General features: G+C 36.8%; 1 protein-coding gene across 4 annotated transcripts in view; it reads right to left on the minus strand.

Annotated features, from left to right (window-relative positions):
• AP3B2 (adaptor related protein complex 3 subunit beta 2) overlaps positions 1-23,780 on the minus strand; it is a 905,004-nt gene that overhangs the window by 374,594 nt on the left and 506,630 nt on the right. For all 4 annotated transcript variants that reach the window (XM_044077817.1, XM_044077816.1, XM_044077814.1 and 1 more), the window contains exon 10: positions 14,436-14,490. In XM_044077817.1, the coding sequence (XP_043933752.1) occupies positions 14,436-14,490 (55 nt within the window). The remainder of the gene's footprint in view (positions 1-14,435; positions 14,491-23,780) is intronic.

The raw sequence follows: 23,780 nt of genomic DNA on the forward strand, positions 1-23,780 counted from the left end.
AGACTCTATAAATAATGAAACAGAGATAGAGCCTGGTTAAACTATCAAACATCTAAAACCGAAACTTTCCTCCAAAGCTATCGCCAACTAAGAAACGTAGCTAAAAATATACCCAGAATAACAAAAAATCTTATTATATGTTAATCCAACAAAAGCATCAAAATCACTCTCAGAAATTCAGGGCCAGTATAAAACAACTCCTAAATCCAGGTCAGACCACCACACACTCCCCCAGCTTCCCCATCCCCACCGAGAGTGCAGCAGCCCAATTTAACTCACACTTCATAAACTCCATACAGTCCCGAATAAACAACAGCAAAAACACTCCACTAACTATTCCCAAGATTTCTGCCTCTCAGTCAGCCACTTTCTAATTTCAGCCTGTACAGACCAGCGACATAAAAAAAAATCCTTGGTCAACTAAAACCCACAACGCTTGCAGTAGATCAACTGCCCAATGAATTTCTAAAATTAGCAGCAGATTCTCTCTCATATCCAGTCTCCCTACTCATTAACTGTTCATCTCTGAACAATATGTCCCTAAACTTTGGAAGATCACCCACATCATTCCCTTGCGTAAAGGAGGCACATCCACAAAATTATCAAATTACAGACCAATTGCCATCCTCCCCCAGTAAGCAAAATTCTTGAAAAATGCATCAATTTAGCAACTGTTGACCTATTTGCTACACCATAACATTCTCTCCAGCACCCAACATGGTTTTAGACCCAAGGACAGCACCAAAACCGCTCTCCTAAGCTTTGCAAATTCTATCAACCAGCACAGAAACAGTGGCAAACTTGTATCATCCATTTTCCTCGATATTTCAGAAGCTTTTGACACAGTTTCACATGAAAAACTACTCTATGAATTATCTACCAGTAATCTCTCCCAATCAGCAATCACATGGTTTCATCACTATTTGTCTGAACGTCAGTAAAGCAGTGAAGTGGCAAGATAATATCTCGGCCCTGCTACCTGTCTCAGTAGGTGCCCCAGTGTCCCACAAGGCTCAATTCTTGGGCCACTTCTATTCTCTGTTTTCACCAATAAACTCAGTCCTGTATCCAACCAGGCCACAATAGTGCAATATGCTAATGACTCCACTGTCATCTGCAGAGCACCCTCCCTCCCAGAACTCTTGTGTAGAACCCAAACAGCCTTCACTGCCATAGAACAATACATTACAGAAAACCAACTCATACTAAACCCAAACAAGACAAAACTCATGCTATTCAGAAACGACAGAACTCCAGCGCCCCCATTTTCCTTCCAAACTTGAATAATAACAGAAATCATGACAATATATAGCTGTGCTGTGCACACTAGTGGAATGTGAAATAATGTGATAATTCTGTGCCCAGAATTTAGAGTTTATAGTTAGCTTGCCTTAATGAAACATCTGTGGCTTTTGGAGAGTAGAACAGCAAATGCTACATAGCTCTATTTTTGGGTTAGTCGAAACCTAGAACAAGTATTGTTTTTCCTTAGGATAAAAATCCAAAATGCAGCAGCTTTGACTAATTCAGAAATGCAACAGTGCACTGATTATTCTGTCTAGGAAAATGATAGAGTAATTTATAGTGAACTAATTGATGTTCTAGTATCAGTGCTGAGAATTGTCAATATGTACTGCATTATCCTGTAATCATTAAAGGAAAAATAATAAAAAAAAATATTAAATATTTTGCTGTTTGTCAGTCCTTTTATACAGTAAAACACAAATTAAATGAATTGTTTAACTCCTTTTTCTTTGACTTTTCTCTTTTGTGAGATCATGCACAGCACGGAACAGAGAAAAAAAAGTTATGAAAGAGTGCTAGAAAACACAAAAAGAAAATCTAGCAAAGCTAGACTTTCCACTTTGTGATTCCTTAAACTGCTTGCATTAGGGGCGACATGGGATATATGCAAATTACCCTTTAAGGACATCAGGTGTTTCAGCTAAATGTCAATTCTGAATGTCCATGACTTTTTCTTTTCAGTCTATTTATAGACAGATTCCGGCCAATAAAACCAAACCCCACTAGCTGTGGACATGCATATTTCTGTCGTCTTATGGCATCACCAGCACAGCATAAGTGGAATGTTTGACTAACACTGAAGTAGTGTGATTCTTGACAAAAATCACTTTACAGCTCCTTCCCATAGGCACTGTGTGCCACTAGACAGCTGAAACAGTAAACCAAGACTGCCTTATGTGATCAGTACTAGGTCACATGAAAGAGTTTGGAAGGGGGTTCTGATTACTTGTAGCCTGGATGGATTAGGCTGAGGTAACTCTGAATTTTGAAAGACAGAATGATACTTGGGTGAAGTATAAAAGAATGGGTGAGATGGTAACATGATACCTCCAGTCATTTTTGGCATAGGCCTCTGATCCTTGTTGGTATTGGGCAATGACAGGTAGTGGACTCCAATCTTGTCCAGAATGAGAATCATTGCCAGGATGGAGAGAATTAATTGATGTCCTCTACTGTCAAGACGGGGTGGTCACGTTGCTGTCCATCAGATACCCATATGTTGATATTTTTTGTCATTCTGCAGTGACATTATTTATTTATTGTTTAGTAGGGTAAAACAATAATCATTTTCAAATATTTTTCAGGATCATCCTGGGAGAGTCCTAAGACATAAATGCAATAACAGTTAGAATTTGGCATTAACATGAGTAAAGAAAAACAAATTATACATAGAAGTGATAATATTATAATTTATTTATAATATATGCAGGAGCCATTTCAACTTTTATTAACCAGATGCATGGCAATAATTGTACTGTATACTGCAAAAAACTAAGTTGTCCTTGGTGCAGAATCAGGACTTTGGGTTATACTATTAAAACATTTGGACTGCATTTTCTGAAGAGATGAACTATACATTTGGACTGAAAGTCTGAATAGGAAGTTAAACTCTTCAGGCTGGATAGTAGTGCTTCTTTGATTGATACAGTACAATTTTGTTTGTGGTGCTTGCAGTGTGGTAGCATTGTATGAAAGTGAACTAAGGCTCCACATAGAGTTCTTTGCAATAGTTTACTGGCTTGTGGTGGAGATGTCAACTTTCAGAATGAAAATGATCCACAGACCACCAGGCTAAAAACAAGTATAATTTATTTACCAAAGGATGTTAGCGCTTTCAGGTACAAGACCCTTCTTCAGACATAAAACACAGATCAGCTCACTTGATATTTAAATACAAACACACCAATCACATTTTAAAAGCAATAAAACAATTAAAAATAAATCTTTCTGAACATAAAGTCTACGCCTATTCAAGATAGGTCTTAAATGCACCACACCATTGAGTCCCGGGTGTCTGTTAGTCCCCAGTTCAATGATCCACCTTGTTTCACTGTATTCTGTATAACTAGATATATTACCCTTCCTGCCATCACCATTTATCTGTTGTAATACTTGAAATGAAAAGCAGTGACCTGGGTATTTCTCTATATGTAGGGAAAGTGCATTTCTCTTATCCTTCAGTCTAACAGCTGACATATGCCTCAGAATCCTGTCCTTAAATCTGCAATTCGTCTTCCCCACATAAAATGAGGAACAGCAATTGCACATCGCTAAGTAGACAATATTTGTGGTCAGGCATGTGGCCATGGCTCTGAAGATATATTCCTTCCCTGTTATAGGATGAATAAAGTTGGACTTCCTACTGATGTATTTACAAACCTTACATTGTTGGCATGGAAAAGTTCCAACTTTACTAAAATTATTATTGGTGTTATTCACTTTAGGCTGGTTATCACAGATAATCTGCTTTAGGTTTTTATTTCTCTTGAAAATAAAGTCTGGGTATTCTCTCACTAGGCCTTTTAGGGAGTCATCAGTTTGCAAGATTTTCCAGTTACTCCTAATCACATCTTGTACCCATCTTATATCACTACTATAAGTGACATATAAAGGAACCTTACTCTTGTTCCTACTGACCACTTGTCTCCTATTACGTTTCTTATTAGACCTATTCAGTGTTCCTTTGGAGGAAAACCAAGGTGCTGCCTCTGTTTCCCTGCCCAGAGCAGGCATAGACCTTATATTCTTTAAGGATTGATTGTTAATTGTTTTATTGGTTTTAAAATTTGAGTGTGTTTGTATTTAAATATCAAGTGAGCTGATCTGTGTTTTATGTCTGAAGAAGGGTCTTGTACCTGAAAGCGCTAACATTCTTTGGTAAATAAATTATACTTGTTTTTAGCCTGGTGGTCTGTGGATCCTTTTCATTCTGCATTTTGTCACTTATTGGACCACAGACCTTTATTATCTACCACTTTTGGACTTTTTCGAGATGTCAAGTTTTACTAATTTCAGTATCAGAGAGTCAAGGATTAGATTTGTCTTTCAATTTTCTAGCATTTCTTTCCTCTTTGTTTGATATTATACATGGGTATTCAGTATATGGGGATAGTGCAGTTCAACTTAATTTTCAATAAAATATGTAACATAATGATTTTATGTTGTTTAGAGACTCAGGCAACTAAAGGTAAACTATATTTTGGCTGAGAATGTAGAATACCTTTGTCAGTTGCAGTTGTTGTTGCATTCCAAGATAGAAAATGTGTGATTTTCTAACTCCAGTAACGTAACAGGTTAATTTTGGCTCTGACTTTATCATTTTCAGATTTAAGTTTTGATTAGTCTATAAGATGAAGTATTTAGGAGGAGGATGTACTTACTGGCAGGATGCTAGAACCACATATGTGACAGTAGAAAGGTTTTAAGCTTTCTCAAAGATCATATCTTTACTTTTTGAGGTGTTCAAAAGCATTTTCTTGTTAGTAAGCCAAATAATGAGTAGGAAATATTCATTCTCTAGTCGTATTCCTATTTCTGAGTATGAAGGGTGAGTCTTGTAAAGGACTATTGTCAGTATAAAGCAAACTAGGTGGTCAGGGAATGTCAAGGTCAAGGGGAAGCCTGTTTATCAAAATGGAGATTGGAAGAGGGCTAAAATAGATCCCTGTGAAACTCATTTCTCTACCTGACACATAATTCACAAAAAAAAGTGCATGTGTTAGGACTAGCAAGTGGTTATTGCAGCAAAAGGAGAGAATGACTGACCAGATCAATTTTTTACTGGCTTTTAAGCCTACAAATATGTCACCAGTTAGGTATCTTTTGTCCATATTGAAAAGGATATCAGCAGTCAATGGTTAAATGGCTGTAGTTGCACTTTGACCTATTTAGAAATCATGTTGCCTCACAGATAACCAACTGGAAATACATGGCAAATGGGTCAAAAGACCATTTACACCTTGCCAATACCCACACTGATTCTGTAGCAGTTCAGTGCCAGAGTAAATTTATGGGTACCTATCCAATCATCCAGGTTTCATTTAAAGGATCCTAGAGTGTCACTTGTTGTCTTGTACTTTTGTAGGTACTCTGAAAGTTGGATAGAAATAGAAATATCTATAAAACTAGAGATGGAGGGGAGATCTGTGGGAGGTTGATGAATTCTAAAAGTCAGCATGTAAAAGGACCGTGTGTGCTCTATAGAGTGCTATCAACTATTGGGTTTTTGTCTATTTACTTTTTTTCAGACTTGTCATGGACTTATCCATTTTCCACTATGATTCATCAAGTTACAACTCTGTGAAAAACCAAGTTAATAAGCACAACTTGTCAGGATTTCAAAACAACAAAAAAAGATAAATGCTACCATTGTTTTGCAGGAGCAAGTCCTCCTCACCTCATGAACTTATAAATACTGACTCCATGGTTACACGGACATGAAGAAATGAGATATTTCCCTAAAGAAAGGCGTCATTGCCATCCACATTTAGAAAATGCACCATTAGAAATTCCCTAGGGAAACGTTGATGGGGAGTTCATCTTCAGTGAGTTGACTTCAGTGAGATAGAACCTCATCTAGTTTGCATTTTATGAACAGTAGGAAGCCTCTTTTGCAAGGTTTTCCTACAGTTTGAGAAATAGCGACAAATATAGGGTAGACAAAGGGACTTGGAAGTTTATTATATTCTTTTGTAGTTTTCAGTCTAAAGGAGGTCATTGTGAGTGACTGTGGTTTGGAAATGTTAGTAATGTTGAATGTAATGGTGCAATGCTTACAAATAGGAGGAGTGTGAATGGTTACAGATGAAATATTTCTGGAAATATTAGTAAATTAGCAGGTCTAATAAAGCATGTTGCCCTGTTGTGCAACTGGGCTCTGCAGATACCTGGACTAAATGGACATGTCTTAGGTCAACAAGAAGTTAATTAATATGAGAATTACTGTACTAAGTTAATGCTGAAGTTGCCATGAATTATGGGGTTTTTATAATGTTAGGCAGCAAAGGTGATTATGTTAATTAAATTCAATAACTTTAAAAGTGAGGAGAATAATGGAAAGTAAGCAATAAATTGGAATATTTCTGGCTGAAGAAAAAGTAATTATTTGGTAGTTTGGACCAACATCTGGGGGACAGTTGGCCCGGGCATATGTTTTGATAATTATGAAAGTATCACTACCTGTTCTTTTCCTGTATCTTGCATTAAAATTGTAATTATGCCTAAGAAGAATGTTAGATGTTAATTTTTTTTAAGGATATTACAATTGCGACTTCACTTGGCCAATGGACACCTAGAAAGGCATCTATTTGTTTAAGTTATTCCTCATGTTGCCTGTATTTAATAGGCAGCAGGTGAAAGAGTTGAGGATGCTCTCTTTCATTTCTCAAAAACATAATGACACAAAAATAAAAAAGAAATCAGTTGATAGTGTTTTTACCCAATATTGAAATTCCTTGGAAAATGCACAAAATTGCTGCTTGGTTTTCTTTTTTAAGATATATAATTTAAGATTTAAACAATTTATCTTGACTTGATTTAAATTAAGGTATGTCACCCACAATGACATCCTTTAGAAAGAAAACTACAAAAAAATATAATAAAACTCCAACTCCCTCTATTTACTCTATACCTGTCAACAATTCTCAACTTGTAAGACCCTACTTGGCAAGCAAAACCATGTAAAAGAGGCCTCCGCACTGTTCATAATATGCAAACTAGATGAAGTTCCATCTCACTGAATTAAAGTCAGTGAACATGAGCACCCCATCATGGATTTCCATACAAAACTTCTAATGGTGCATTTCCTAAGTTTGGATCTCATTATTACACAAGCAAGGTAGAAAAAAAAACTAAATTATTAGAAATCTAATTAACAGTGCTTCTTCTTGGATGACAACAACAGACACACACATTTATAATTAGCCTTCTAATAGTTATCATTGTAGATATCTAGCATATAAATACTACCAATCCTAAACTGAAAATAGAGGCACAGAGCAAGCTGTCCTACTTCCAAATATACATATTTTGGTAGCCATTGAAGCCAATATAATTGCCAATTTAATTGCTTCTAAATTCACTGGCATCATATGCAATAAAAAATATTTTGCTTTTAAGGGGCATCTCACATCCTATCAACATTTGCACTTTCTGTCTAAGTACATTGCCAATACTTCTGGATCTCTTCACAAGCCTGCCAACAATATGTCTCCTAATTCTTTACTAGAATGCCACCACAGGCCAGAATTGGAAAAGGCATTAAAATAATCTATCAGGAGAAATATGTACAGCAAAAATGATCTTATATTGTATAATTCTATTCCTTACTGAGACATGATTACATATAATATTGTTGAATGTTTTTAAACAAATTTCCCTTGTCCAGAATATATTTAAAATGGATTTCCATTTCTTTTTTCATGTTATAATCAAACTCAGGTTCAACTAGGTTTGTAGTTTATACAAGATTGAAAACATTTTACTAACATTTATAGGGACTTTTTGTTCAACACAATTCTGTCACATTGAGAAAGGAATTCTATCTCCTTAAACTACCAACATATCTTAATTTAAAAGAAACTTAATTAATGTAATCCAGTCAAGATAAATTGTTTAAATCTTGAATAATATATCCTATAAAAAGGTAAACAATTAGCAATTCTGTGCATTTTCCAAGGGATCTCAATATAGGGTAGAACACTATTAACAGATTTCTAATATGGTAATAATACTCAAAACAATTTAAATATTTCTGATTTCTCAGAAAGCCAAAAAAGTGAAGATTGTGAGTCTAATATATTAGGCAAAATTACTTTAGAAACTTCTTTGTCACTACAATGAATAATAACTAAATTTAAAAGTGCACATGATACAACATAACTAAACATCTGGTACATTTATATTTCCTTACAGTTGTGGAGCACTCATAATTTGCCATAGAACTCTAGAAGAATACCCCTCTCAACTAAATTGTTATTCTCTTTTTAACTTGAGATATCCACTGGACAGATGGAGTAAGTATTAAGTTCTGTAAAGGAATTATAACTAAATGTAAAAAAATCTTAATTTTTACTATATTTATTCATCCTAATAAAGAAATAAACTTATCCTTGTTTCTGTCTAATGTAATAATGATTTTCTCAAGATATAAATATGTGTTTGAACCAAATTTTAAATTTTCTATAAATTACTTTACCTAAAAATTTACTTTCACTAAAATATAACTGACCCTTATCAACTAAATACTGATGAATGCTTTCTGATTAGTCATAACTTATCTCATAAACACTCATACTTTTCATTTGATCAAATATGCTTATAAATCAGAATATACTTTTGGTTATAATCTCTCAATATTATTAAAAAATCATCTATAAATGCCAAGTGTTGATTCTTTTCTCCAAATAATAGTTCCTATTACTACCTTCTGAAGCTTATATAATAAAGGATTTATAGCTATAACAAATAATGTGCTAGAGAGGGGATAATGCTGTCTAACTCTGGTTAATACAGAAATTCGACCTGTTGTTTTATTATTAACCCTTAAATAAGCCTCAGTCTGACCATACAAATTCCAATTATTGTAATAATGGTGAGGGGAAAGCATGATATTCTGATTTCTAAAACTTGCCAAATAAATCTTCTGTTTAACAAATTAAATGTCTTACTATCATTATACATAATAAAATCAACCCTATCATTAATGTCTCCACATCAAACAACATAGATTACAGAAGTAAATTTGTATCATAAATTGCTTAATAAAGAAGCATATCTAAATGTACTAGAAGCTTTTGATTTAGAGTTTTTACTATCATTTCTTAAATCCAAATTCAATAAGGATATCGGATGATGTTTTGGAATTATCCCATCTTTATTGTCTTTTTAATAATTTAATTTCAGTCACTTTCATTGAGTTTTGTAAGCTCCAAACTGGTATAGTTAAAAACCCGTCAATTTCTGTAGAAAATGTGCCAGTTCTTCTTTGCATAGATAATACAATTCAGCAATAAAGCCATCAGGGCCCAGGGCTTTATTAGCTTTCAAGGAATTTATAGCATTTTGAATGTCTTCCAAAATTATCAACAAATCAGCAAAGAGATAGAATTCAACCAATCTTTCATCTCTTTTATATCTTTAGACCACTTCTACATATAAATCTTGGTAAAATGATTATACAAAAAACTTTCTATCTTGTCAGTGTTCAATGTTAAACTTGCCTTATCATCCCTTATCTGGTGTATAACATTTCTTGCTTTCAATTTCCTTTATTGAGAAGCCAAGCTTTTCCCTACTTTATAATACTAAAAAAAGTAGTTTTAAAATAACTGTTAATACTCAACTGGTCAATAGCTTTTGGAGACTCATATAAACTATCAAGTATTCTGTCTCCATATAAGAAAATATTTATCATACTTTACTGCTAATAATTGATACAATGTATCCTTCTGATGTTCAAATTCATTCTTTTGCTAGAATATTTAATCTTAAAAGACAAAAATCTTTTTCTCACACACACACACATATATATATATATATATATATATATATATATATATATATATATATATATATAAAAGCTTTGTATTATGGTTTATGTGTCAAAATTCCAGAATCTTATCTTGTATATCTTTAACTCTTGGGATTCAAACCAGGAAGGGTATAGCCACCCCTTCTTCTAAAAGATCTAATCAATTTATTAAAATCAAAATCTATACTTAATAAAATGTGGCCAAACCACAACATAAAATGATTTTTATATAATTTCATCAAATGGATGAAATCATATGAAGCAAAAACATATCTGTTCTAGTACCCAACTTTGTAGGGTGAGAGGTATAGCATAATATTCTCAGATCCAGGGAGGTTGGAATAATGGTTAAAGTGTCGACCTTACAGACAGAAAGTGCAGGGTTTGATTCTCACATGGGTTAAATGGCTAAGCTTAAAATGTCCCACAAGGGCAGTTAGCCTAGTACTAATCTATGAACTTACGTATGAACCATCCACCCATAATTCTCTACACATCATTATTTAAGTAGAAAAATATTTAAATGAACTCCATGTTTAAATTGATAAGAGTTATTCGTTGGCAGGTAAGATATATCTTTATCTGTATCTAAGATTGCATTCCAATCACTGACAAGAAGAGTGGAGATATTATCTAACACTTGCAGGCCTAAAAATATGTCTTGTAATAACACTTCATATTCTAAAAAAAGGCATTCACAGAACCTAATGTCTGTTTACATTCATTAAACTTCATAGAAAAGAAATCACCATCCCTTTCATACCTTTATATACATTTTATAGGTTTACTATTAAAATCTCGAAAGTGAAAAAAAAAAAAGTACTTATGAACGAAGTCTTTCACCGAAAGTACACATCACCTAATGGCTCTAATGTCGAAAAACAGCTGTTAATATTTTCGGCACTTAACAGCAATCCCACCCTTCCCATAACTCCCTAACTAGGAAACCTCACATGCCATTTATGCAGGGAGGCAAGCCTCCCTGCACCCCCCTGTGGGCGGCTGCGCCAACCACCCCCCCCCAACTATATATTCCAACTCTGAGATTGCATTACAGTGAGGAAAAGGATGTATTTCCCTTACTGCACTGTACAGCGATCACTGTACATAATCGAATGTTATATTCGTGAATGCACAGACCATTCACAAATATTCTGTTTGATTACGTGGCTGGCACACATATGAGCTATTCGAACATCTGTAGTTCGAATAGTTCATAGGTGTGCAATGCTAAGCTGACTTTTTAATAGTAAACCCATTTTATAACTGCCACAAAATGACATTTCATAATAATAGCAACCCCCTCTTTTTTTGGACCCAAAATTATAAACTACATGTTTTCTAAAAATATTATATGATTGTTCATCAGTCCAATGTGCCTCCTACAATAAAATATTTCTTAAGGTCTTTACAACATTTAACACTTTTATCATCTTAGAAATTTTATGTGTTCCATTTATATTAATATTAACCTCTTTAAGTAATTCCATATGAATAGAAATACAGCAAAAGTAAAAAAGAAGAAAAATGTACCTCACTTTTGACATGATAGAAATCAAACCACCTCACCCATGAAGAAATAAACCAAAAATAAAAATTATGAATGTCTAAACTGAATGTCCATTATAGTCCTATGATGAAACTGTCTAAGGAAATTCATCCAAGGTGACAAAAATATCACAACAATCCATGGACAGTCAATTTATGATTTGCTTCACTCTCATTTTCAAAAATTAAAGGAATGCCTTTCTTAACAATTTCTAACTTGGCAGGAAAAATACACGTTGAATTAACATTGTTCTTCCAAAATGCTGATCAAATTACTGCAAACATTTTCAGTTGTTTAATAATCTTCTGGGTTAAATCTGAAAAAAATAGATATCTTCTAGTCCTCATACATATATTTTGTTCTTTCTTATAGCTGCTGCCAAAACCAATTCCTGCTATTCTGATGTGTTAAACTTAACATTAATAGTTCCAGGATATTATTTGTTAGGCAAATCACTCCTTCTCATGGCAACTCTGAGTACACAATCCAACTCCATGCAAGCAGCTAAACCATTACTAAAATCCTGAAATATTTTTTGCATTAGTACTTCCAACCATCCTGAGAATCTCAGGCTTAGGAGACCCCAAATATTCTGAGATTATTTTATCTAGCACAAAATTCAAAGGTCTATTAGACATTCCTTCAGTTCAGAATTGGGTGTTTCCAAAAAATTATTTTACTATTAATTTTATCTAAAACAAACTTCAACACTGAGGCCTTATATTTCAGGTATTTAATTTGTTTGCAGTGTTTAGCAACTTGCTCTTGCACATAAATTAAAGATTGTTAAACTTGAGAAAGTTTATTAAAGGCAACATCAAGTTTACTCAGTTTTTCACAAATTACATTTGATTTCTCATATACTTCATATATACCTCTCAACTTCTAGATTTTCGCAGAATGTCCAGATTTTTGCCTCAAATTTTTGGTCTTTTCCTCATAAAATGTATATTTTTTCGGGCAAATCACTGGGATGATCTGAGGACTGAAGTTACTAAACAATGCCATACATGTGAGTTTTAGACCATATATTTTGGAAAATGCATGCTAACACAAATCCTGTTACTCTACAAACAAAGTTTATTAGAGCAATCTTTAAAATCTGTCTGTATTTTTGGGCCTCTCCCCCCACAATAATGTCAGGCTTTGTCCAGCTTTCTTCTGCTATGAGGTCGAGAGGTATGACTTCAACCTAGTTATATTTTTTTAAACAGATTCTATATTATGCACAACAGAGAAGGGTTCCTTACTTTCTGCACTCACATCACCATACTGAAGCTGATGCCACTACTAAATGACTTATGGAAGCTCCTTCTATTGAAGAAACACAGGCCCTCTTTCTAACAGGGCCATAAAACTGGATACCACTGATGATTCCCTTTATTATGGTAGTATCATGAAATGCAAGATCTTCACTGGTTAATATATCCATCATGGAGCCTTCACTTAAATATTTAATTAAAGATTGAATATCTTTGGTGCGGGGAGTTTAGTTACTCTCAACTCTGCTTTACCTTTTGGAGTTTTACCTTGAATTGTTGATTTTTTTCATCCTTTAAATTACTGCTGCACATAAAACAAATGCAAGAGCTATTATTTGTTTTGACCCACAATACTTCAAATTTTTTTCACACAGCCTGGAATTGGCACATTATGTCACACATATCCCTGATTCCTTCATTGACTGCCTCTCGTGTTGGCAATTTCTAATACTATGCATGCAAGTTTGAAGAGGAAGTTCATGATTAGATTCTGTTTCCTCAAAGTTTTACTACAACTGCGGTTAATTTAAACAGAGTCATTGGCAGCTTAACAGAAGTAGATTTAATTTTTGGTTCTGGAGATTTACAACTGATGTAGCTAAAAATCTGTGTCTTGATTTGAATGGGACAAGAATTAATTGCATTCTTATGTCCCCTATACGCTTTTTTTACAAGAGAACTGTGACCCAGTTTCAGCTGATCACCTAATTTGCTGTGATTATTTACTCAACTGTTTTTGTGAAGGGATTTTATTGAGTGAAAGATAATAGAAAAGATAGGTAAGTGAAGAAATAATAGCTGCATCTTTGATTCAGTGTTAATATTGTTGGGCTGCAAGATGGGCAAAGTTATGGTAGGGAGTGTTTTGAATGACAAGTCAATTATGTGGGAGTAACTTATGACTTGAATACAAAGGTCTCATTAAGTGGGTGAGAATGTTGGTAAGGTGTTGAGTAAAAGGGGCTTCGTTATCTCACAGCCACTCAGCATAAAACAAACTGTGAGTAGTGTGTTCCACACCACTATGCAGGGCAGTCCAAGAATGTGAGCCAAATGAGAACTTCTCACCTTTACAAATGCTGCTCAGTGAGAATACACTTATATTGGTCTATGTAGACGGAGCAGTGATCAGAGCAGTAGTAAATGAATAGCCCGTGGCAATTGCCAAAAGAATTAACAACTGCCAGGGGAACCCTGGTAGGAATAACCCAGAAATAATTTTGAAACAGCTAATTTTACAAGTATTTTAAAATTTGCAAAGCTCCTTAGGCTAATAGAAGCAATATTACTTAATGCCAGCAAAAAATGCTGGAGGGTCTAGTGAAGGAAGACATGTACCAGTTCTTACTTTGTTTGCAAAAGAGTGAGATATGTCTTCCACAGGTCATGTGATTGCTTCACAACCTAATCTTTAATCAAACTAAAGCCACTTTGAATGACACATCACAAACACTGCTAGTAGTTAGGGGTACTTTATGTATTCTTTGTGTAGAATCTGGAGCAATACAGTTTTCATTAATAAGAGTTCTGCAGCATGATTTGTGTGCCTGATACAAAATGTACTTGGTTTTAGGGTTTTTTGAATGCTAGTAAGTATCCTTCATATGCAGAATCCATTACTGACCTGATAAATAGAATATAGAGGCAGTCATTTACATAACTGAATTATCAAAAGACAATGTGAGGAAGGGAGGGGAGATAGCAAGGATACAAGTGTATTACTAATCTAACACAGCAGGAAGAAATAATGAAAGACAGAAAAAAAACACACATACCATGCAAAACTCACCCTCCGTTTGATGGTCATTGTTGCCACATTCTGTAACACCACATACTGCACCTCACTGTGAAAGGAAGGAAAAATTAATTAGTGGTTTAACCATCATCATCTGATTTTTTTCTGCAGGCTATGAAAATCTGCCATTTGCTTTTCTCTGTTTTTTTTTTTTTACCTTTAAGCTTGAGTTTATCTTATCTAATGTTCAAATTTCAATCTTTTTTTAACAAAGAAAATTTTCATTTTTGCAAGGAACAATGCATGTTATATATTTCCCTATGTAATCTACTGCTACGTTTATGAGCTATAAATACAAATAATGTCTTGTATTTATTCATAATTATTTTATTATTTATTTAACATTTGTGAACTGGGAAAGTCCGACTTGGAACAAAGCCAGTTTTCAGCGGAGACCCGGGGAGAAATATTCCAGATGCATGTCTTTGTAATGTGGGAGGAAACTGGAGCACCCAGAGGAAATCCACATGAACGCAGGGAGGACATGCAGACTCCACACAGAAGGCACCCCAGCCAAGAATCGAACCGGAGAACCTCTTGCTGTAAGGTGACAATGATACCGCTACACCACTGCGCCATCCACTGTTTCCACATTTCAATGTTGCTTTGGCCGGCTAAGATCTAGCTGTATTCAACTGGACGTATAAGAGAATTTAAGTACCTTTTATCTGCACTTTTTTCAAATAATACAGTATTTAAATTGATTTAATTGTGTTGCATGAATATTAACTGAATTGGAAGTTTTGATTCTGTTCTTCAGTTGGTGCTTGCTTGAATTTTATTGTCTGTTAGTAATTGCAGGTGTGGGGGTAGCCACATTCTTTGATTTCCTGTCAATGCCTATTTAAGTGGTACAGTTTGAAATATTTTCTGCTTAAAAACCTCAGCTTTGGCCAGCTAAGATCTAGCTGTATTCAACTGGACGTATAAGAGAATTTAAGTACCTTTTTATCTGCACTTTTTTCAAATAATACAGTATTTAAATTGATTTAATTGTGTTGCATGAATATTAACTGAATTGGACATGTTGACTCTGTTCTTCAGTTAGTTTTCCCACCCACCCTCACTGTTTCTGTTTTGGTGTTAATCTTAGTGGCTTTGAAACTGCCTGCCCCTCTTGTAAATTTGTGTTTGGATACTCCTTCTGGGCCCATCTCATTTGCTCACTCAACTGAGTGCAGTGAGATCATATTCTGATTTCAGGCACTCCTACTGTGTACAAAGAGAGCATTTGGGAAAGAGAACAAAAAAAAATTTAAGCTTGTTTCCTGCCTTTCCCTATAAATGGTCTAGACTGTTTGTAGGCTTCTGAGCCCTCAGGCCCTTTTGTGTTGGAGGGATGTCTTTTAGCTTAGTTTTGTTTCTTATAACTAGACAGTTTTCTAGTTTCAGCACTCAAATCTGTTTCTTTGAACTCAGCACTTGTTCAGAACTCATTGTAAGCACTACATAAGTTGCAAATTACTACAGCACTCAACTTTCCTCACTTGTCTAGAGGAAAGCAGTTTTTATACTTAATAAATAAGCACCTATCCAGGCATGTCTAAGGGTCAGCTCCCAGTGATTTCTCCCGTCTACCTGTTGAATCTGGGCATCTTGGGGCAATGCAGCAGTTACCTCATGTACACAGACAACCATCTCCTCCTACCACCCAACATTACAACCTGTGAGAGATGCACTTATATAGCCAAATTGGAAGCAAAGCTCTCTTCACCCAAGACTGGACTAGACAGTCAAGCGGAGAAGGTAAACACTTGCACCACACCACACTCATCACATAGTCCCTCAAAACCTACACCACCAAAACACACACATAGAAACACAAAACACACACTTACATTCATGGAGGCTCTCAATAAAAACCTGCCCAAGCATTAGAGGCATCCAAAGCATAAACGCAAGCAAACTCCACCCCCCCCCCCAACACAACCCAAATGACACATAGCCCACAAACTTAGTGTGCCACTCAACCACAGCCCATAAGGCATAACAATGTACCCAACACTCTAGTCATAGGTGACTCTATAGTCAGGCACACTGATGTTCCACTCACTAGACGAAGTTACTGTCAGCTGCCCGCCAGGTGCCAGGATCCACCACATAATGCATGCACTCAGGTCACTCCACAATAAGTACAAATATGACACTGTCATTGTCCATGTTGGTGTGAATGACCTGAGATGTACCTCCCTGGACTACATGAAAAGAGACATGGAGGAGCTCTCCGATCTTGTATCACAGGCAGGTATGACCCTAACCCTGAGTAGCATCCTGCCATCACCCAGAATGATACCACAGTACAAGGACAAAATGATTGACTTCAACAATTGGCTAAGCTTCTGGTGTCATTCTAAGGGGATCCAGTATTTGTCTGCCTGGGACGACATGATTGACAGACCACGATGCTTTGCCAGAGATGGCCTGCACCTGTCGCCCTTAGGATTCCGGATACTGGCTAAGGCTCTTGCCACCCCTATAGTGCCTTTTTTAGGTAAAGTTCAAATGAAAAAGTCACCACTGTAACAGGTACAATCAAGTAAAATCTGAGGGTAATGCTACTCAATGCTAGAAGTCTAAACCTCAAAATGCACTCACTCGAGGCACTCCTTAAAATGGAGAACATTGACATCTGTGCAGTGACGTGACAGAGACCTGGTTCAAAGCTCCAGAGACCACCCCTGCATTACCAGGCTACAATTCATACCACACCTTTCGGCCACCTAACCCAGAATGAAGCACTAAAGGCAGAGGCATGCCCATATTCATTAAGGATATCCACACCTCCAGGCTAGTTGCACAGCATAATGCATCTGAGATTATCCAAGTGCAACTAACTCTGGGCAAGAACGCAATCCAAACTGTAGCTCGCTACAGACCCCCCCCCCCACCATGCCCCAGGATTCCCACTCCTCATTTTTTGATACACTGGAAAGTACTAGGGTACAACCCAACACCCTAATAATGGGCGATTTCAACTACCCCACCATTAACTGGGAAAACTACTCAAGTACCAACTCTTTTGCTCAATGTTTTCTAGAATTCATAAATTCCAATGCCTTGGATCAACTTATTCACACCCCCACCAGGGGCAGCAATATCCTAGACCTGGTCATTATCAACATGGGAAACTGGTGTTCCACACCAGCAGTCAATTCCTCATTGGTCAGATCCGACCACAAGCTAATCAGCCTAGACATCCACATCCCACCCCCACCCCCAATTAGGGAAACCATCATAAAAAACTTCTCCAAAGCCAACTTCACACTTCTTAAGACATAAGTGGCATACTTCACGACACCCATGCAGATGGACAATGGAGGTATGACTGCTGAATCCTGCACAAATGCACTTTATAAGCACTTCCACGAGTGCATGGGTCATGCTATCCCTAATAGGACCAAGATATTATCCTCCAAAAAAAGGAAGCCAATCTGGTGGTCCTCTGCCATAAACAAACTCTACAACAGAAGAAAGAAACTGTTGCAAAAAAGAGTAAAATCCCATAACTGGAGGAACTTCCTGGTCAACCTCAGTAAGAAGCTGAGATCCCTCATAAAATCCTCCAAAGCTAGTTACGAAAACAAAATTGCCACTGACTCTAAAGACAACCACAAAGCATTCTATAGCTATGTCAAGAATCTCAATGGGAACACTCAGATCTGCTCTGAGTTACAGCACAATGGCGCTAAATATACAGAGCCAACTGATATTGCCAACATCCTAGCAGATAGATCCAGTGCTAACTTTACCCCCCTCTCACCCTCTAGAGGGCCATCTCTATACCGGAAGAATGCAAAGTTCCTATAATCACAGCTGCACAGGTAAAAAACACACTCCCCAAAGCCAAGAACACAGCATCCATGGGACCTGACAATATCCCAGGCTGCATTCTACATGAACTACAGAATGAACTGGCACCCTACCTAAGTACCATGTTCAGTCATAGCCTCACCTCAGGCTTTGTACCCACTGAATGGTGCACCGCAATGGTTATCCAACTCCGCAAAGGTGGAGCCACAATGGACCCCAGGAACTACCGCCCCATTAGCCAGATGAGCCTGGTCTGCAAGGCCATGGAACATAACATCATGGAACTCATAAACAAAGACATTGGTAATCTCTCCACTCTGGACCCTACCCAGTTTGGGTTTGTAAAAGGCAGATCATGTCTCCTAAACCTGATTGACTTCTTTGAAGCAGTCACCAAAGCCATAGATGAGGGTAAAATGGTTCACACAGCCTATCTAGATCTCGCCAAGGCTTTCAACACCATCCCCCACTCTGGAATTATAGATAAGCTCACTAAACTAGGTATAAATCCCTATGTCACAAGATGGGTTGCCAACTGGCTCACGGACAGAACCCACACTGTGAAAGTAGCAGATTCCAAATCTGACTTCAGATCAGTGGTATCTACTTCTCTGAAGTGCAGGCTAACACAGAAGGTCTTTGGCTAACAAAGTTTGCAGATGACTGCAAACTAGGAGCCATAATCGAAACTCCTAACGATGTGGACAAACTACAAAAGGGCCTCACTGAGACAGATACCTGGTGTCAAAGCCATGGCCTAAAGCTCAATGCCAAAACGTGTATTGTCATCCCCTTTGGTAAAAACGCTATACCAATGAACTACCACATAGCTGGTAGTCTACTTAATGCCAAAAATGTGATAAAAGACCTTGGGACACAGGTGGACAGTAGTCTCTCCTTTGATAATCACATCGCCACAGTGGTCAGGAAATCCTTCTACGTGGCTCATCTCATCACAAAAGGATTCTCATCTAGAAAAAAAGAGGTCATTGTTCCCCTCTACTCATCACTCATTAGACCCATTATAGAGTACAATGCCCCTTTTGGTATGTACCTCACAAGACATCTACAACAACCGGAAGGACCACAGAAATACCTCACAAAGAGGATTACTGGCCTCAAACAGATGCCCTACGCAGACCGTCTCAAAAAACTACAGCTTAACTCCATCGCATATTGCCTACTCAGGGGTGATCTCTGCCTAACATACAAAGCTATGTCAAACCCAGAGCTGTTGGACATGCTCCACTTAAAGAAATCCCAATCCCTCCGAGCTACACACTCTAGGGACCTAAACCTTGTCACCACAATAAACAGGACATGCTGGTGGGATAGATTCCTGTCCCAGAGACTTCCCATACTCTGGAACAGACTACCTATCTATGTCAAACAGAGCTCCTCATTAGCACTCTTCAAGAAAAATCTTGATGATTGGATGGGAAATGGGAAATTCACCCCAGGGATCACTTCTGTGGCTCTGCTCGACAGTGGCACAGGAAAATAATTTTCTTGGGTGGCGAAAGCCAGGGTACATTTTTTGGCTAGGCTTTTATAGGCCCTAGGGCCAATAGCCTAGTACCTACCTATGAACCTATGAAGATACCCACCCTCTTCAATCACACAAAGTGAAAGAGAAACAAAGTACTCGAGTGTCACTTTGTCCAGAAAAGTGACACATGGAAAAAGACTTTATTAAAATCCTGTTCTTATCAGCCATTTGGATAGTCACAGGAGGTTAAAGTATGAGACAGAAATGACAAGCATTGCATCATCATCATCTTCATCATAATAATAACAATAATAATATATATTATTATAAACATGCATAAGTAAATAAGATAATCATCTATGGCCTAATAGCGACGTTACCAGGGAATTATCAGATCACCTAATGCCTAGAATTCTGTTAATGTCTACAAAGTAACTTTTTAACTTAAAATATCTTTCACTTTATTAAGAAACCAATAGGTGCCATCTATATTAAGGAAATAAACTAACATGCCTGCAGTACTATTCCTCATAATAAACAAGGAACTGTGGGTTTGAAATTAGTTGCCATGGCTATTACCTCCTGAATAATAGATACTTTCTTGCAAGCAATTACTAGATAAACAGGGATAAAAACATCTATTGCCCTTTTCATTGGTGGCTATAGGAAAGAACTAACAGTCTGCATCTGTCATGCATGAGTAATAGCTTATGTACAGAGATAGTGGGATAAAAGAGAAGGAATTCAAGTTCTATCCATCCATGACTTACAAGTCATGTTATACTCTTATAGAGACCCATTGAAAATCTGCCACCATTCATGGGGCTTACCAAACTACCCAAAGACAAACTAGAAAAACTGCATGGAGCTTCCAGGTGATAAGATCAGCTAGAAAGATCACATTTAAAGAATTGCAGATAATTTTACCAATAAGATGATTCCTAAGAGCTACTTATTTATGAAGAAAGTGGGTAGTAAATGTAGGTTTATGCAGGAAATCGAGGGAATTTAAAGACGAGTATAAGGAATTGCAGGATTTGGAATTTTGCAGTAGTATAAAGGGATTTGTTTGGCAGGAGAGGTATACTAATGGGGAAGACTGCCTCATCAGACATGCAGCCAGGATACAAGACTTGGCAGTTCCTTTTCAGGTCAGTGGTTTGCTGGGCCATGGGACAGCAGAGGGGCAAATAAGGAGGGGGGACAATGAGTATAAAATCTTTTAGAGTTCTTCTCAGTGGTAATGATGACAGAAACATAAACATAAGAAGAACATCTCTGCAACAAAACATTCTGTTTAGCATGTATACCACCAGGATGGTGGACCACCATTTAAGAACAAACTGGGGTGGGAGGGTAGCCAAGACAGTATAGTGGACATGTCATGTTGAATACATGCCACTTAATTTAATCAGTACAAAGGAATTTATGCAGGTTACTACTGATTTTACAGTTTTGTTCATGATACAAAGAACAATAAGCCTTTAACCCAAACAGGTTTGCATCAGAGGAGTCTCCTGTTCCTTTTGATTAAGGAAAGATATATTCTGTGACACCAAAATGGAAGAGGAGGACATTGTGAGTTAGAAAAGAGGAGCAGAGATGATCAAGCAGCCAGCATTACTGCCTACCATTACTAAAGGAGATTTGGATAGTGAAGTCTTACTGCCACCTATAAAAGAGAAAGTGCCAGAAAAGGAGCAGGCTCTTCCAAGGACTGAAATTATGGAAAAATATTTGCATTTAGATGTCTAGGTGCAATAAATAAATAAATAAATATGGATGAATTCAGTAGCAGAATGGAGACCACCACGGAGCAGATGAGGTTTATAATGTTCATATTAAATTGGTACATTCTTTGGGAAAAGATAATAGAGCCACTGGAGTTCTGAGTACAATTTATAACATCAGTAATACTTTTGGGCAAGACTTTCAATGACATGGCATCTGAAACTTTAGAACTCACTGAGAGACTTTAAAATACATTTTTTTGAAAAAAGCATGTTTAGCTGTAGAATGACTACATAGGAATAATTATGAGTGTGCAGACCAAAACAAATCAGTTTCTGCAAATTAGGAGAGATGGCATACTCAGGCTAACTCATGTTCTGGCATATTAACTGTTATAATCATTTATGTACTTGACCAGTGGTAGTGGGAATAACATTGTTAAAAGTATCTGATACAAAGTGATTGTTAGCTCTTTAGTAACAAAGGACCTTATTGGTTTTGTAAGTACATTTTACTTGTGACATAAATAAAACATGTTGGCAAGACAGATATGTGTCTCAGAGGATCCCCATGCTGTAGAACAGGTTCCCCATCAGTGAGAAGGAGAGTCTATCCCTAACCCTATTTAAGTGTAACCTTGATCAATGAATGGGAAATTGGAAATTCACCCTGGGTCTGAACCCCATGTTTCTGATTGATGGAGGCAGGCAGTGATGCCAAAACTAACACACACACACAGATAACTTCTAGAAACTTCAGAACTAACATACTGCCTCATAATAAGCACCCATGATACATAGGGACACAGTTGGGTTGTACTGCATGGCTAGGCTCATAAAAGTTCTGGTGGTCATTAGTCAACTATAAAACGGTGAACGATGAACTAAGGCTTAGTGATAACAAGAATTCCAAAGAGATATAGCTAAATGAAGACACAAAGAGTAACATGATATAGTTCATAAAGACAGATTTACTTTAAAGTTTTTTTTTTTTTACAATGTGTCATTTAGTTATCCAATTTGATAAAGTCATTTCATATTACTTACTATTCATTAAACAGCACAGTTTGAATAAAAACACTGGGTTCAAATTATGTTGCTTATATTATTTTTTGATAGTCTTACTGCTATGATTGGTAGAACATTTTCCTTCTTCTATCTGCTGACCTCAGATGACTAGGTACCCCCCAGTTAACCATTAATACCTGATTTATTTTCCCATGCAATTCCTCTTGTGACAGAGGATGAACTAGAGACAGAGTTTTCTTTATTATTATCATGTTTCAGCAAAATTATCTCACTGGGGATGCTTGTTTTCATCCTCCATTGATTGTCTGCATGCTCATCAACTGTTTTTTTTGTTTGTTTTTCAAGCTAGGAGTTTGCTTTGCATTGTATTGGTGGCAGATCAATCAGGGCTGTAGACTACTAGTGTGAGGACGGAGAACAGAGGATAGATGGCGGATTCAAGCTTTCCACAAGCGATCGTGCTCATTGGACAAGCTCGGGTATTTTCAACTAACTGACAGGATAAGTGGCCACTGTAATACTGATAATATTGATGACTCTGACCTTGGACCCGAACTGAAAAGCCTTTCTTGAATGATTGATAAAGAATCATCACCACTGATTGTGTTAGATTTTCTTATTTGCAACCACTTGCAAGACATCTATATAAATACTTATGTTTCATTGTTCATTTATTTGACTGTACCTGTTACAGTGGCTACTGCAGAATGCAGCTTTTCTAAACTGAAACTCATAAAGACATACCTGCATTCATCAATGAGTCAGGAGAGACTTTCAGATTTAGCTATTGAATTCAACCCTCAATGACTTGCCATAAAAAAATCTAGAAAACTGCAAATTTTGAGGAACAGACAAAAAATTAGTCAAACCTGGACATTCTGTGAAAATCTGGGCAGTTGAGGAGTATGCAGTCAGTGTGCGTGCACTCTGAGTGGCTACCTTGCTGTGGTACAGGGGTTTGTCATAATGCAACACTGGCACTAAATGTTAGTCAGTATGTGTGTGTGCACCTCTGTGAATGGCTACGTTGCTGTGGTACAGGGGTTTGTCATAATGTAACATTGGCAATAAATGCCAGTCAGTATGTGTGTGTGCATCTCTGTGAGTAGCTACCTTGTTGTGGTAAAGGGGCTTGTCATAATGTAACACCGGTACTAAATACAAGTGAGTGTGTGTGTGTGCACCTCTGTGAGTGGCTACCTTGCTGTGATACAGGGACTTGTAATAATGTAACATTGCTACTAAATGCCGGTCAGTGTGTATACCTTGGCACATCAGTTC

This window comes from Protopterus annectens, chromosome 7.part0, assembly GCF_019279795.1.
Source record: "Protopterus annectens isolate FY-2018-M chromosome 7.part0, PAN1.0, whole genome shotgun sequence".
In the NCBI taxonomy this organism is placed as follows: Eukaryota; Metazoa; Chordata; order Ceratodontiformes; family Protopteridae; genus Protopterus; species Protopterus annectens.